Here is a 17,298-nt window from a genome sequence, read left to right as displayed (position 1 = left end):
TAGCCGCTCGTTTTCCACAGGTAGAGTCCGCTAGTGTAATACGGTATTTTTGATAGTGTCGATATTTCAGAACAGTAGACAGAAAAATATATTGTATGCACAGTCTGTACCTACTTAAGTCTGTGGTCTGTGTCTGAGGTTTAATTTTCTTGCTCGATCTCATGGCGCCACTAGTCACGTGCTTTTTAACCTAACCTAATATCCTTTGTCCTCAATATTCAGCCCTGAATCAAATTAATAACAATGGCCGTCGCAGTTGATTGTCATTCGGTGCTATACATGGATTATGTGACAGTGAGAAACGTGTGGTTAGTGGCAATCGCTACCGTTCGGTCGGTGTGATTATCTCGCGAAGAAAATCAACGTGACGTATACGTTGTTGCGAAGGATGTTTTTCTAGTGAGTGGTTGTATCGCAGTGTCAACTAGTAACCACGGATGACCAGCTGACAATGTTTTGGCATTAGCATAATTTGGTGCTTGGTGGGCGCTCGCGGTATCTCCAGAATGTTTAAAGCTGAGGAGTCGTCCAAGGACAGTTTCCTTCAGCAAACGAAGGCCGCCAGGGAGGAAAGAGCCCATGAAAAAGATAGAGAAGTTGCTGTCACCTTAATACAAGCTTATGTTAGGGGTTGGTTGACCCGTAAAAGAATATTGTGAGTTTTCTGTTATTGAATCGTCTCCTTTCCAACAACGATACACGAGTGTTCAATGACTTTGTTAGTCACTGTAAACATTGCCTTTGTTTGTCAATCTGTCGACGACAATTATTTACTTACGCGCTCGGTAATGTTCCATTGAGTTGCTGAAGTACCTCGAGCTCGCATTCGAATTTCTGTTTAAACTTTTTGTTCATCGGATATATCTTTATTTGTTTATATTTTCTTAGTACCTGTATTTTTTAATAAAATAATACATTGTAAATAGATGAATCAAAGATAAAATTTTCAGGGAAGACTTTGATACAAATTTTCTCAATGATGGTGGTACGGAAAGTGGTTTAGAGTTGAAACCTGCTTTGCACATGTACAAGATTACTACTAAATTTTTGTATGTATATAAGAAAGAAAGGGATCAAGGAAGAATAGAGAAATTATGTAGGTACGTGCATACAAGAATGCATAATCTATATTTTTATGCATATTCAGAGAGGTAAAGCAATACAAAATAACAATGAAAATGTTTTAGATATTTAGTATCGACTCTTGATTCAGAGTCTCCAGAGACTTCGTACATAGGACTTGTATTAAATAAAGACCGCTACATATCATGGATATTACAAATGAAAAAATTATTACTTCATTGTCTGAATGGTTTAGATAATCTTAAACCAGAAAGAGTATCTGATCACAAATCCATCCATTTGAGATTACATACATTAGTTAGTTTTACTTCCCCAGGAACATGGGCAATTCAAAAAGTAGAAGGAATGGAAATATTAAGAGCTGGAATGAATCAGCTTTGTGCAAATATAATGGGTCACCTAGTCAACAACGGGTTTTATCCTACAATGCAGGTAATTAATAGTACTTTTCCTGTTATTCAGTATATTGCAGTTTTATTTCACTTATTTTTCTGATTTTAGGCTTTCTTAATGAAGGGATTGGGTAGAGTAGAAATTGCTTTAAAACCAATTGCACTTTCAGCAGCAGTTACATTGGCATTAAGGCCATTAATTTCCTCCCAAATGTCAGACAAGTTGGTATCACTGTTTTTAATTAACATTTTTAGTGTCCCTGCATTGGTGTATCATCTGAGCAATATGTCATCAGTGGTATGTTAAAAATGATACTTCATCTTTAATTTTAAATTTGCTCATATACTAATATTTGTGATATATGTTTAGTGTATTTCATCATTTATCACTTCCAATTTGTTTGCTCGAAGTCTGGGATTATTAAATTCTGAGCAAAATTTAAAAATAGTTTTTAATGCATTGGAAGGTAGCTATGCATTATGTTTACTGGCTAATTTAATACATTTGGCTAATATTGAAAGAGAGGAGGTGTTGAGAGAATTATATTTTCCTTCCCTAACGGTACATATTTTTCATAAAATATATAATCTTTAAATATTTCTTGAATTCAACAGTAATTTATGATAATGTTTTTTAGTATGTTGTAACAAAAATGTTGGAAGCATGTCAACAGTATGTAGTTGCAAAGCAGAGTAACTTAACTCATTGGCACCCAATTCTTGGGTGGTTAGCACAAAAGGTTGATACAACTTTACAAGAACCTATTCCATATGTAAAATCACAGTTAGCATGCCTGTGGACAGGAAGAATAGTTACACAATTAATTGGTAATATAAAAAACTTCATATTCCACGGTTGCCTTAACTGAACTTGGATTGTATTTATAAATGTTTATGTTAGGTCAACCATTGACAGAACTCATTGAAAAAGAGATACCTCCATCTGTAGACCAACAAAGTACATCTGTTGGTACTAACATTTTTAGAAGAGCATTTTTGGAAGCACGTACAAATAGGAATAATAATACTAAAAATTATAGAAAATTGGGGAGTCCAGAGACTACTAGGATAGCTTTAATATGTTCCCTATACCAAATCGCGTTACATACGCTTACACAGATGAAAATGGAAATTTTAACTGGTACGTATAAATTAAAACAATTCTAATAACTCAACAGTAATCACATATGTGCTTATAACGACAGGCTTATGCTATCAGGATAAAATTTTATATCACATGTATTTATTCCTGGGAACATTGGGTCCACACTGTGGTTTAAAAGCATTTTTAGACCATTTAGCTGCTAATACAAAATGCACAGCACCTGAATTTCAAATGTTGATACTACTGTCTGATTGTATGACACATTACGTCACGTGAGTGCATTGGAACTTTCTGAAATATATATTTGTTAAGTGTCTATCTATATTAATAAAAACATTACTCCTCATTTTCAGAATCTTAGATGACATGGAAATGTATGAGCAACAAGATCCGTTCAAGCTTTCCGACTTTGTAACAATATCATATTTTTTAAATCAGTTTTTGTACAAAGCTGTTTTGAATAACTTGTTTGGTATGTATCGAGTCCTTCATATTGCATTTTCGTACGACCTACAATTCTGCCTGTTTTCTCATATACATTCATAAATGACAGCCGGTTTAGTTGTGAAATGACGTTTCAGATGTTCCAGACGTGAAAGCGGTTCCTAATAATCCTTTGTTTACCTCTCTTCACACACTGTTAATGGCAATTTATCGGCGAGATTGTAGGCGGACGTTTTGCCCAGATGGACACTGGTTGGCAAAGTTAAGTCTATTGAACAAAATAGTTCTCAGATTATCTTATGTGGTTTTAAAATTGAAATATTCCCGAAACAGGAAGTTCGCGTGTCAGGTTTCCTAGCAGACTTGGAAAAAGGTAGACGCGGTGCTGCTCTTCTTCTTTCCAAGATGCCTCATGTTATTCCGCATTCAGAACGTGTAGTACTATTCCGCAAGCAAGTAGCTAACGAGAAAGACGTATTGGGTATGACCGAGAGTGCCTGCAACAGTACACCAACGACGCTAATCGTTGTTCACAGGTGCTTGTACAGATTTTCGTTTACCCAAAAAATGTAAAATAAAATAACAATGGGAACGTATCTTTCAGAACACGTATAGTAGAAGACGGATATCGTCAGCTTGCAATGCTACCTTCTCAGGCATTGAAAGGTGTGATCAGGGTTCGTTTTGTAAATGAGCAGGGTTTAGCCGAAGCCGGCATTGACCAAGACGGAGTGTTTAAAGAATTTCTGGAAGAAACGATAAAGAAAGTTTTCGATCCGTCTTTGAATTTGTTCAAAGCCACGACTGAAAATCGACTTTATCCGTCTCCCACATCCTCTATGCAAGATAATCACTTGCAGCTGTTCGAATTTGTTGGACGTATGTTGGGTAAAGCTGTATATGAAGTAAGTGAACGTTGAATTATTTTGAAACATGTATTCCTGCTTCGTACTTAGACGTTATATTTTTTTTCAGGGTATTGTTGTAGATGTACCTTTCGCTTCCTTCTTTGTTTCCCAATTTTCTGGCCAAACCGGGGGGGCATTGTATAGCTGGTTGGACGAATTAGCTTCGTTAGACAGAGACTTGTATCGTAGTCTCACTCTAGTGAAACATTACAAGGGTGATGTTAGACAGTTAGAATTGACTTTCTCTCTTGATGAAGACGTTCTAGGCAAACTAGTTACACACGAATTAATTCCTGGAGGACGAGCGGTGCCGGTCACCAACGAGAATAAAATTAATTATATACACTTAATGGCTCATTTCAGAATGCATATGCAAATAAAGGATCAAACGGCTGCTTTCATTAAAGGGTTCCGTTCTATAATTAACCCTGAATGGTTGGCGTTGTTTTCGACTCCAGAAGTAAGACGAAACTTACGTAAGACACCGGTGGTTAAGTGTGCAATGTTTGTACTTCAAATTCCTTTTTCTTTTCTTAGCTGCAGCGATTAATTTCGGGCGATAATGTTCCGTTAGATTTACGGGATCTGCGTAAGCATACGAAATATTACGGCGGTTTCCATGACAGCCATCGCGTAGTGTGTTGGTTATGGGACATTTTAGAAAAAGATTTCTCCGAAGAAGAAAGGGGCTTATTCTTGAAGGTATTATTTATCGTATTGCATCGGAGAGTTGTTATGACTAATATTTATTCGTTTTGCTTGCTTCGCAGTTCGTTACTAGCTGCTCAAAGTCACCTTTATTGGGTTTCGCTCATTTAGAGCCACCTTTTACTATCCGCTGTGTAGAAGTTGGCGACGATGAAGATACGGGTGATACGATAGGTACGAAATTCTATACTTCCTCGGAATTGTGTAATATTTCCTGTTGTCTATGTTTCTCTTCTTTAAATCAGGTAGCGTGATCAGAGGATTCTTCACAATTCGCAAGAAGGATCCGCAGAATCGTTTGCCTACGTCCTCTACGTGTTTTAATTTACTTAAATTACCCAATTACCAAAAGAAGAGCACGCTAAGGGAGAAGTTGCGTTACGCAGTTACTAGTAACACTGGCTTCGAGCTGTCTTAATCTAGTACTGACTTGAGATCGCAGTGATGTTGTCGCTCAATAATACCTAATGAAAATTTATACAAAGTGATTGAATAGTGTCTAGCGATTAAAAAAAGAAACTGAACTAAAAATGGTAGCCGATGTATGTTGTCTGTACAAAGTTGAATGAAGAATGAAAACTGTTGTGCATCAAGCCGAGGGTTCGCACAAATTTTATGAAACACTGTTCGTACGAAGTGGAAAAAACATTCTCTTCTGTTACCTTCGTAAGAGATTATTGATATTCTTATAATTCTATTTACCTCCGCTTCAATCCAGGAACGAAAGAAAAATGACGAACTACTTTTCAATATTCTTTGAAGTTTCCATGAGATTTCAGTGTATAATAATTACGGGTGTGTGTACATGTGATTTATGTACGCTTACGCAACACCTTGTTTTAACGCCGATTACGTCTTTCATCTTTAATTCTATACAATCTATCGCCAAATGACTAGATTACTTATGGTGTAAAGCACACTGTACCTCATGAGCTTAATATTGCTAATACCTGTGCGCTTGTTAGTACATAAATACCATGAATTAATGTTAGTGAATTAATAAAACAGTAACAAACACGCGAGGTAAACGTTAAATGTCCGTGCCCGTCGGTGCCCAGTGAAAACTGAAACAGAAGGGTTTCGAATATTTCTAAAACTTTATAAATTTACAAGAACGATCGTAGCTCCGATCGCGAAAGGATCGTTACAGTAACATTTTGTACAAACATTTTCAAGCTGAACGCACGCGGAATCACGTGGATTCCTACGGAAATCGACAACATCGGGATCACGGGCACCGATGAGCTTGAAGTCCCTCATCGTGTACATCTTTTAGCATCAGATTTAGTCGGGTCGAGAAAGTTTGTGATGTTTGTCCTCCTGCCCGATCGTCTCGGGCAGGACCTCTTGTAACTATACTTCGTCTGCGGTCTTTGTACGTGTCTGATGAACGCGAATAGAAATTAAAGAGGAAAAAAAAACAGAGAACAAAAAGAATGGGAGCACGAGGACTGTGTTATCTGCAATATAGCGAGGAGTTAAACGGATACTAGAGCGAAATTTATTTTTCTCTCGCGGATCACGCGTTCTTTCGGCGAACGAGTGTTAGAACCATTGTCGACGGGAATTCGGTCAGACCAAAGATAGAAGCCTATGCGTAGCGCGCGAGGAGATGATTTCGAGATGCATAAAACACTTTCATATTTTCCTACACGATCGTACTGTAAGTTCTTCAGGCCTGTATTCACAGATTGTACCTACGTCGCCTAGGAGTAAGTAACGAGACACAGGCGTTTCTAGAACGATAATTATAGAGATCATAAGAATGAATTAGATTTTAAACGTGTACTAAACTAGCTCGTTAAACGTGCTCAATGTGATCGCTAGAATGAAAGAATGAAATGAAGAAGAAGAAAAAAAACGAAAAGAAATTATTTTCAATTATGTATAGGGGCGGGGGAGAAGGAAAAAAAGAAATGAAGGAAAATACCGAACACAATAATTTTGGCCTTTGTTACATTCGAACAGAATTTTATCGGGTTTTGCTACTCTCGTATTGTTAATTGTGAATACATGCCTCGCAAATATGTGTACAATTGAACAGAGAAACAACAAACAGATAATACTCTCCTTTATGGGTATACTTATCACCGAAACGATACATGTGTATGATAAATGTGGATATCGATGCAGACACGGATGTACGCAATAAAATGTTCGAATAACAATGTTGCGATTGTAAGATAAGACCGTCGCGTTGGTTCGAGAGACCAGCGCGCAGAGGACGACCGGACTACCGTACGCGTCTTCTCCGAGCCGTCCTATGCATTTAACACGAGCGTCGCGACAAAGGAGACTCGTACGGCAATCGTTCCGGCGCGCTCCAATTTTTTCTTACAATCGTACCGACAGGCAGAAACTGTGCTTTGTAAATCGCTGGTTTGAAACTGTTCGTACTTGCGTAGCATTTTTTATGAATGTAAGTTGTCGCGTCGCGGCGAAGTAACGAGAATGATTTTTTAATTTAATACGTTCCGACAGTGATTCACAACAATCCTGTAAATATATACGTTCAACTACAGTTATATTTGTCAAACGATTGTCTCATTTACTCTGCATGCACGAGAACCACCCCATCGGCAAATAGAAACCACCCTAGAGCGATCCCCTACCCCCGGGGGGATTAAAAACTTTCAAATGTTTCCGCGTTGTTTGTCGCCGGGCATAAGTAACGAACGTTACGGATAAAAATGACAGTCCCGTTACGAATTTCCTTGATACACCCTCTGTATTCGCGAACGAGACGTTAATCGAATTAAAAGGCACAAAGGGTAAGGAGAATAGCCCGGGTAGAACATATCGGCGATCGTATTTTCCAAAGGGGACGCAGGAATCGCTGGTTCCGCTGCGCGTCGCGTCAATGCGCAGGGTCACGTGACCCCCCTTTGTGAGCAGCTGGCGCTGTAGACAGCACAGCTCGCCTTCCCCTTCGGCCAGTGGCCAGCAAGCCTTCGTTGCGAGAACACGTGCGTTTCCGTTCGTACCGCGACGATCCCTCCATCGCGGCTAACGCGAGAGACTCCTTTTTTTCTCTTTCTCTCCCTCTCTCGCTTCTGTGTGTGCGCGCGCGCGTGTTTCATTTTGTTTTTCCCCTTTTTGTTTTTGGTGTGTGCGTGCTCCGACGGTATCTGGCACCGAGAGAGAGAAGTGGCAAGTGTTCTTGGCTCGGCCGTAGGACCCGGACAGTGTTGAAGAGAAAGAGAGAGAGAGAGAGTGAAAGGAGAGAGAAAGAGAGAGAGAGAGAGAGATAGCGTGAGAGAAAGAGAAAGAGAGGACGAGAGCGTGAGAGAGAGAGAAAGAGATATCGGTCGGTGGTCGTGCGCGAGGACCGCCGAATAACAAATTCGGTCCCGGTAAAGCCGGAGATCGTCGTTGGCCATCGAGGACTCGACCGAGCCTTTCCAAGTGTGTTTCCCCCCCATTCGCGGTTCCTTTCTCTGTTTTCTTCTCGCGCTTACCCGTGGGTTCCTTACGGACAAGCACACCGCTCTCCCCACCCCTCCATCCGCCGCCGTCCCTACGCGGAACGCGAACGTTATGAGGCCAGCTGAGCGTAACTGACGGCGAAGAGGGAGCGAGAACGGCTAGCGTGCGTGCGTGTGTCAAACATAACCTAAGCGTCGCTCGCCGAGTGACCGCCCCCGACGGAGCTGGCGATAACAGAGAACGCTGTACCAGCGGCGAGTATCCTCCGACGAGAACGTGCCCGTGACCGGTGACGTTCCACGCATCGAGGACACGTTTACCATCGGAAATTGTCCAGCAACAACACCGGACGGACGTGCGCCAGGGCCGTTCCGAGGAACGCATCCGAGGGGACGTCTGACACACAACGCCCCGACAACGGCGCGTACCGAAACGCGCACGAGGACATCGACTGACCGTTCTTTTCCAAGAATCGGCCACTCTGCTCTGCGCCGCGCGTGTTATCGCATCCCGTCGCGGTCACGATAAAGGACGCGATCACGGTCGCTACCGAGCGTGCGGTGTCACGAAACCTCGTCCCTCGATTCCCGCAACGCCCCACTCCAGCACCCATTCCCGCCGAAGCGCGGGCGATTCGAAACGCGCACCAGCCGACGTCGCGTTTCCCACCGGAAATCTCGTGCGATCCATCGATCGACTGATCTACCGGCAAGCGATGGGACCGGAAACGCTGCGACAGTGTTAACCGAGGAACCTCGAGGCACCGGGTTCGAGCACGAACAAATCGTCAGATCAACCACGGATCGACCCGAACGAACGCTCTCTCGGATCGAACGATAGAAGAACCGGCGATCGAGGGTACCGGTGAAGAGGAACAGATTAAAGGGAACGACCCGGACGGAGTTGTGTGTCAGTGTCTCGCGCGCGTACCGGTGTCTCTCGACCGCGGCCGACAAGGATCATTGGGGGAGGAACAGTGTGTGTGCGTACCGTATACATGTGCGTGTCTGCCCCTCTGCCCTCCGACGCGGGAAAGGTGAGCCAGTGACGGAGAAAAATCGACGCTCGTTTCGAGATACTGGAACGTCTGGCGAGGGGGGCGCGGAGGAGAGGCGTGTCTCGGGTTCTTCCTCGAAGAAGCAGAGACCGTTGGCGGTGGCGGTGGCGGTGAACCAAGGAAAGGGTTGAGAGGAGGTTGGCCCCCAGGGAGAGCGGAGAGTTTTGATGGCAGTAGTTGGGCCCAGCCGGCACTCGCGGGTGTCCATGAGCGTGTCTATGTCGCTGGTGCAGGGGGGTGGGGCGGGAGCGACAGGCGGCGGCGGGACAACCGGGGCCCATCCCGGCCAAGCGGTCCTCGCCGTGGCGGCCGCGGCCGCGGCTGCGGCCCAGGCACCCCCCACCTACTACCACCCTGCTGCGCCTGCACCCCCGCCGCCGCCGCCAGCCCAGGATCCCGTTCAGCCGGACAGACCCATCGGATACGGTGCATTCGGCGTCGTTTGGTGAGTAATGCCTTGATTTTTTTACCGTTTCACGAATGACGAAAAGTAAAGGCACCGGTAATCGACCTGCTAGAGGATCTTTCGGGGAAACGTGGAAAATGAGGTTTCTAATCGTTGGCATTCTGGACGGTTTTGTAACCTATCAACTACAACCGATTTGTGTAGTACCGAGAATGAATTATAACACTTTTTAGATCTTTTATTTTGTTGAAAATTTAACCCTTAGCACTCCAGGTTGTTTTGTAATCTATCAGCAACTGCAACTAATTTTTATAGTATTCCCAGCGAAAATTAGAAATGCTATAACATTTCTTCCATCTTTTATTTTCTTTAGCACGAAATTTGGATGTGTGGAGAATCGAATAATTTTAGGGTAGTTTCTTTGATTCGTTAAAATATTTGATATTATAACTGGTGCAATATTGGAGCCTACAGAGTTCAAAGGGTTAAAAGTAATTGTTTGATAAAGGCGCGATATAAGTATTTCGTAAAAGTTGGTTTTGTTACATAATGTAAGTTGAAACAGCATTTTCACGCTTGAATAAAGGAGCAAGCGTTTACTGTTAATTACGCAGACAGTTTTTTTTAACTGGTCAATTATTGGTGCTTTTACAGAAGATCGTTGAACCGATTTCTGTTTTCGCGCGAATTTTCTTTCTCGTTGTATGCATACGGAAAATATGAAATATGAAAACTCGCATGTGCCGTTATAATGCTATGCAAATACAACACTTGCACTTAGAATAAGTGTAGAATAACGATTAACGCGTGTACGAACGGAATGGAATTTTCCAAGATGCAAACTGTTGAGCGTCACAAATATGTTATACGAAGGCGTTAAGAGCCACCGAGTTTAGGCATTCGGTCAGCTAAGGTAATGCTTTGGATTCCAAGTAATTGTTTGTGCACGTTAAAAGTGCCGTTCCGAGTTTCCTAAGGGATTTTATGAACGAATGGCACGACAATAAAGTGTCATGCCAGGTTGTAGCAATAAACTGAAATGAGACTTAAAAGAGCACGGATATATGCGACTCCGAAGTTATATAGCAGGTTTGGGGGATGATTCCAGTCAAACGGCCTTAACAATAGGTAACGGTCACGATACTTAGCCTAAACTTGGCAATAAAACCTTACATTTTGTCAATTCTCCGCTAAAGCGAAATAAAACAAATAGATTAAAGGAAATAAAACATAAAGATAATTAAACAGAATATATCTTAGACATACTACATCTCGGAAAGTTTAATGGGCAAACATCTCTCCCCTTAAATTCGGAATATCCCCATTCGAAGCCCTGCACGATAGTATTCACCATCGGACTTGTCCTTCGAGCTTATCAAATATTTTGATCCTGCCAGGTCAACTCATTAACACGCTTTTCTTCGTAATGATAAGTCGTCCCGAGTTTTCCCCCGAGAAGCGAACTTGCACCGTGGCTCTTCGGCGTGTGCATAAATCGTTGCCTTTTTTCCTAGCTCCGTGCCCCGAGTAATTTGTGAGTTCGATAAGCGGCAATATAAATCTCTGCTCCGACCTTTTTGCCCGGCGTGTGCATCCACTGTGCGCGCGCGGGCGAGCGAGCGAGCGAGCGCGAGCGTCGGTAGTTTCTTGCTCGGTACCGCGAATAGGATGACGTATTGTCGCGCGAACTTGTTTCCATGATTTATCCGCCTTTAAGCAGCACTCGCTGCTGTACCATTTTACTCCTCGCCTTACCGAGGAATTCCTTCTTCCCCCTACGTTCGATCGGTGACGTCAACGGGCATCGCGCAATCCAATTACGCTTTTAATGCTTTCGTTTCGTAATGCGGCTGGCCGGGGCGAGGCTGCATCATCTGCATTTTGTCAGGCGGCGAGTGGTCATCCGTGATGGTCGCTCGGTCCTTTACCAGAAAAACGAACCACGTCGACGACTCGCTTGCGTTCAGATTGCGTCCAGTTTCGTTTAGCCGGTCACTGCGCGAAGAAGCTAGTGAAACGTTTGATCCTTTGGTAGAGTCCTTTTTGGAATTGCAAACCTTAAAGCTACTTCTCACATCCCCACCGAATGATCTAGAAACCATGTTAACCCTTTGGAGACGAAGATCCTTCGAAACATAAACCTTCAACGTACGAAGCTAAATTACATATCAGTTGCTTAATTGATAGAAAAACGGCGTGTTGATCTCTTCGACTAATTAGATCGTTTGTCCACGTCTTCGAAATCTGAATATTTCATCTCGTCGAAACGCGGCATCCGGCGCAAAGGGTTAATCGACTAGTTCCGATCAGAAATAGACAATACACGGGTTTAACTTTGCTCCAGGCGATAGAGTTACTCTCAAAGTGTCTTTATAACAAATTCCCTATCACGCAACGTGTCTGGAAGCTCTGCTACGCTGCTAGAATCAACATGTCCTGTAAAAGCTAGAGCAAACCTTTCTCCGTGCACACTCTATTCTGGCGCTCTATCGAACAGAAACTCCTTGGTCGCGTCGATCGGCCGTTATCGACGATCCCCGCCCCTCCGATATCCGACAAACTGCCGTCAAGCCCGAATTTCGGCGAATTTCACGGTGTCACCGCAGGAATTATGGCCGGTGGCTCGTTCCGCCTCATTAGGCGCCGGACTGGTTCCCGGCGGTTGAAAAATTCTCGTTCGCGCCGTTACAGCGATACGACGTGTAGTTTACTTTTCTTTTTCCTCCTTTTCGCACGCGATTTTTCATGTGCGACGCGATACGAACGACAACCGGATAATGATCGATCGCATCGAGACGCGGGATTCGGGCGCCCTGTTATCTACGGAGGAACGCGCGCGGGCGGGCGTTAAAAGGCTTGTTACCGTCGTCACGGTTTCCTTATTTCGTCGGTGAACTCGGCCCCTATTCACGCGGGAAATTCGGCTTCGACGTAACTCCTTGCGCGTCTTTCCTGAGGGCTGAACGGATTCGATATTCAGCATACGTGTGTGTTTCGCTTTGATTTCTTACGGGATATCGGTGTGATTTAGTTGCGAATAATTATACATAATTAACATTTCGCAGTGGGAACCGTGGATCGAGTCGGACCGAAGAGCATAAAAGTTGAACGAATGTAAAAGTGTTTGTCGGTTCGAACCTTGAACGAATACTTGGACCGTTCCAGCGTTTCATCAATATTAATAACGTTCCCGATAACATCCTGCTGAAATACAAGAATCCTCCGATTATTTGATCCAGCGGAGTGGCCAGCCTTAAACGAATTCGATTTCCACGGCTTTCCATTGCCGCTGGTTCACCTTGGCTGTCTGGGATGGTTATATTTCTAAATAAGCGAACTCGCGGTCCGTACACGCCTCTGACAAAAACGAAACGTTGAGAAGTTCAACGCGAGATATTGTACTAATCAAAAATCTCAAAAACATCAAGGAAATTTCGGTTTTATCAAAAATCGCATTAACTACCTGAAAATCTGTTAACTTATTCACTAGACTGCGATCATATTTGAAACGCATCCTAACGCGAAGCGTTCCGACGTTCGCCAGCACGGATGAATCATAATTCCGTCCTTGCGGCGAGTGGGTTAAAAAAAGTGAGCATTCGAGTCGCCAAGCAATCGCGATATCGTGAAAAATCCGTCGAGACGAGTCCGGCGTGCGAGTATTTAAGCCAAAGCCGAAGATTAGATTCGAAATCTGGACGTTGGCCTTGCATAAACAACTTTGACCGCTTCCGAAACGCGCGCTTTCAAAACATCCCCGAGAACGTTCGCTTTTGTCAGTCGGGGAACGAACGGCGCGGGGTGAGGCACAATAAAAACCGAAACCGCCCCTTTCCCGCTGTTTTGCTTTCGCGCGCGGCAGGTTTACCTGCCGCAGATTTCGACGGGTTCCGTTCGAACGCGGTCGAAGGAAAAAATGGCAGCTGTTTTAGTGGCCGGCAGTAATTCTCGTTACCCCGTCAGCGGGATAATTACTCGATAATTGCTCGGTCGAACCGGACCCACTGGATTTGGGTACATTCTTTATTCGGATGGTCGGCGATCCGAGCGCGACCTGTTCGTCATTACGGAACGCCGACGCTTTTTGTATTCATGATTGTTTACAAGCGACCGAATCGTTGCTGCGTTGTATTTATCCGTTGCGCGTCGGTACTCGAATTTATGTAAATTCGGTCAACGACGCTGTTTTACGGATTCGGGATTGGTAAACACGGAACGAGAGGGTATTAGCGATAAGGGTGAAACGGAAAATAAATCGATGAAGGCACGAATATGAATGCAGAGAGGATCTTTGGTTGTGTATGCATCGAGTGGTTGATTTTCCTTTACAATTAAAACTAAGAAAAGAGTCGGTCGACGCCGGATACCGGCGAGCCCAATAATTCCTATTTACTTTCCGCGCGATTCGTGACGCGATAAAAACATCGATTCCGATCCGATATCGAGTTGTTTTGTCCGTAAACAGGGCCGTCGGTTCCTCGTTAAACGCGTTGACCGTTGATTTGGACGCTGTTAAACGAAATGTCACGCTCGATAAGCGATCGACGCACCTGGAGTGTCTGAAATTCTTCGCGTCGCGCCGATCGGCGTCCCTTTCCGACGAGTCGCACGGGGAACATGTAGTTTTTACCGGTAAATATGTAGTAACACGACTGTTTGCAATCTTGCACCACTTCCATGTGGAATCGAAGTCATTTTGTTCGAGGCTACACATAATATAAGTGATGAAGAAAACTTATTAGCAAAACGTAATATTTGAAAACAAGCGAAATGAATGTTCACATAGGTATTGGTTTATTCATCTAAAAGGGATCATCCGATCGGTAAGAGAAAACTACCCTCAACACGTTACCACGCCAGTCACCGAAGATTCATCTAAATTACTCGAGAACAATCGTAACGTACAAGATAACCGATATCGAATAGAAATGTGTAATAACGTAACTAAGTGGATAATAACGCAATACAAGGATTGTAACGCTAAATAGTGAATAATTGCTGCTTTTCTTTGCTGCAAAAGAATTCTACTATAATCTCACTAAAAATATTAAACACTTTTTGACAAAAGAAAGACGATATTCTTTGAAACTAACTTGCAGGGAAATCAGAAGTACATCGAGGAACAAAGCTATTTTATTCGAATATTTCACGTATCGAGACATACAAAGTTCAGATTTTATAGCTTTATTGCGTCAGATCACGTGGCGACCGAGAGTCACCTCTCGAGTGCAAAGGGTTAATCCTTCCGAAGCACGAGTATATTTATTTCCAAGAATAACTATTAATTCGCAGAAGGAATTCTCTCGTTAATCCTCGGAGAAACAAGAAACTGGATAGAAAATATTTCCCACTATGGATAGCGTGGTCTCGAGAGGGTCGACGGGATCGGCGGAAAGGAATACCGAAGTTCCAGAGTGATCTCGATTTCGCGGCGGGTACAAAGTAAGAAAAATTCGCGTGAAAAAGCGCGGGAAATGTATAGAGCCACCGCGTCAGCGGTTTCCCGAGGGATGAGAATCGACGCGGCGAGGGTGTGGGGGTGTCGTGGGGTCGCCATGGCGACCGCGGCATTCCGAGATAAAGCGGAATCGTGACCGGATTGCGTATAGGGGCTCTCTCGCGTTTCTAAATGAAGGCCGCGCACAGGTCCCACGGCGGCCTTTTGCGTTGCATAACGCATAGATTCGGGTCTAAGTGACACGAATGTGACGTAGACACGGCCATCGAGAGACCCACGGCGCCGATCCGTCCGCGCGAAGAATTTTTTTCAAATTCCTGATAACCTTTTCATCAGTTTCTTTGGACTCGACCGGCGTCGCTAACGAATTTTGCATTGATAACGAAATGGAGATGATACGGGTATTATTCTTTCAGAGAAGTTCCAAATGAAGAGAGGGGAATTGTACTCGAGTCCCTCTTGTTACTGAAATAATTCAATTCATTCGGAATTTCCAATTGTGGACAGCGCAGCCTGAAGTTGTTAGAACGGCAGTAATCCTCTTTGAAGGGTTAATTCGCGGAATGTTAACGATAAAATAAATTTCCCCCGTTTCTTGCTGCGGTCCGCTCGACCCAGAGTTACCCCTCTTTATCTGGACACGCAATTAGAGATTATTGTACTCGAGATATGGAAATAGTTGCTCACCATTCTGATTCATCGAGTTTGTCCCTCCTCCCTCGACGTTCACCGTTCGCTGTAAACGGTCTCTCATTCTTCTCCGAATAATCGTTCGCCGTCTCCGCGTTTCGATTCCAGCTGCCGTATTAAATCGTTTATAAATAATTGATCGGGGAATTTCTGAGGCTCATTTTTCTCGGTCCTCCTCCTGCCTCGAGTTTTTGTCTCGCGACTCCTCTCCCTTCCTAATGGACGGATAATTTGTATTCTTTCTGGGAATGATTATTCGTCGACTCGATGCCTCCGGATTCGACTTAATGCGCCCTCGTCCTAAACACAAGTTTCGTTACGTTGCGAAATAATAATGCATCGGCAATTGTAATCTTATCGTTTCCACGCGAATCATGCGGCTCGAAACCACTTCAAACGCGCTTCTGTCTTTTTCCCTCTGGAAGATGTTTTTCTTCTGCAATCTGGAAACGCAAGGCCGCGCGATTAACCCTTTGCACCCGGAGATTTCGATATCGCCGTATTATTATTTGTACTCTATACAGACGATACGTGTTATTTAACCCTTCGCAGCCGAAAGTGTTCCGCTAGATATATTCCACATTTTCTGATAAGATACAGACATTCTTTGCAAGTAATGAGAAAACATACATAACTTAATCTATTTCAATATTCTACATATCGATGCATTATACAGAATTTAGTATCATATATAAAATTGTATAATTTTCTTATATCAAAGTGGTAGGCGAGAGTCACCTCGAGCGCAAATTAACAAAATATTCCAACCCCGGAGACCGTTCCGAAAGCAGCGCTAGCAGCGAACGGGTCAAAGCGCAACAACAAACATTCGCTCGCACCTCCGTCCATCGAAATCCTCGCAAAAAGAGATGATTCCTTTCGTTGAATCAACTCGCACCTGGCGTTTCCATTCGCAGTCGAAACCGTCCACTCGACTTCCCTCGATCCGCTCTCGTCGGATCCAAAGCCCGTCGCGGCGCGCGATTGTTCGATAATTCACGAGACTTTTTCCATTAATAAAACACGCGGCGGCGCTCGGGGGTCGCGGGGGGAGAGAATAGTTTGTCCCGCGCGTCGACCGTTCGACTCCCGAGCCGCGGAGTCGCGCGCGTTCCCGCGACAATGGCTCGCGACCGGAAACAGGCATCGAGTAACCGCATTTAAATGACAAAAAGGCGGTGTTTATTTGGAAAGGGGGCATTAATGACGGCCGGGAGGGGGCGTAGAACGCGAAGGGGACCACCCACGAGCGGTTGCTCGCGCGGTACGGGCCGGGGGGAGGCCGGGGGAAATGTGAAAGCCGCATTTTCACCTATTGTTACGCGACCGCCTTTTAGCCTCGCGCGCTAAGATAAGTGTTGTTCGGGTTTTACGCTCGCTGGCAACATTGTGCCGGCGACGAGCAACGCCGCGGACGTTTCAGGGTCGCGATTATTTTCGAACGAGGAGAACCGGCGAAAAAGTTGGAGCAATGGGACGGCGGGTTTTCTTCTATTAACGGAACGATTGGTTTTCGCTCGAGGGAGATTCCTGGTTAACGTTTCCGCTTGACACTTGAATTGCCAGGGTCGAAAGGTTGCGTTCTCAGTTTCTTCTGATGCTTTGACAGATTAATGCTAGA

General features: G+C 44.1%; 2 protein-coding genes across 3 annotated transcripts in view; both read left to right on the top strand.

The window, feature by feature from the left end:
- Positions 1-122: 122 nt before the first annotated feature.
- LOC116432186 (ubiquitin-protein ligase E3B) lies at positions 123-7,161 on the top strand. 2 transcript variants are annotated; one of them, XM_031988703.2, is made up of 16 exons: positions 123-655; positions 951-1,100; positions 1,188-1,515; positions 1,585-1,773; positions 1,846-2,037; positions 2,114-2,303; positions 2,377-2,616; positions 2,681-2,852; positions 2,934-3,052; positions 3,162-3,286; positions 3,358-3,560; positions 3,629-3,929; positions 4,000-4,392; positions 4,470-4,634; positions 4,703-4,814; positions 4,886-7,161. In XM_031988703.2, exons 1-16 carry the CDS (start codon positions 507-509, stop codon positions 5,056-5,058), a joined length of 3,201 nt encoding a protein of 1,066 aa, XP_031844563.1. In that variant the 5' UTR covers positions 123-506; the 3' UTR covers positions 5,059-7,161. The 2 variants fall into 2 exon arrangements, with proteins under 2 accessions (XP_031844563.1, XP_031844564.1); XM_031988704.2 differs by lacking the exon at positions 123-655 and having other exon boundaries at positions 951-1,096.
- Positions 7,162-7,584: 423 nt separating this feature from the next.
- The window catches only part of nmo (serine/threonine-protein kinase nemo), a 258,417-nt gene continuing 248,703 nt past the window's right edge, over positions 7,585-17,298 (top strand). The window contains 1 exon segment of the mRNA XM_076372222.1: positions 7,585-9,568. Within this exon segment, the coding sequence (XP_076228337.1) occupies positions 9,291-9,568 (278 nt within the window). The 5' untranslated portion in view covers positions 7,585-9,290.

The sequence above is a fragment of the Nomia melanderi genome, chromosome 11 (genome assembly GCF_051020985.1).
Source record: "Nomia melanderi isolate GNS246 chromosome 11, iyNomMela1, whole genome shotgun sequence".
In the NCBI taxonomy this organism is placed as follows: domain Eukaryota; kingdom Metazoa; phylum Arthropoda; class Insecta; order Hymenoptera; family Halictidae; genus Nomia; species Nomia melanderi.
The sequence above is the reverse complement of the archived record's forward strand: the minus strand, read 5'-3'. Positions and strand labels throughout refer to the sequence as shown.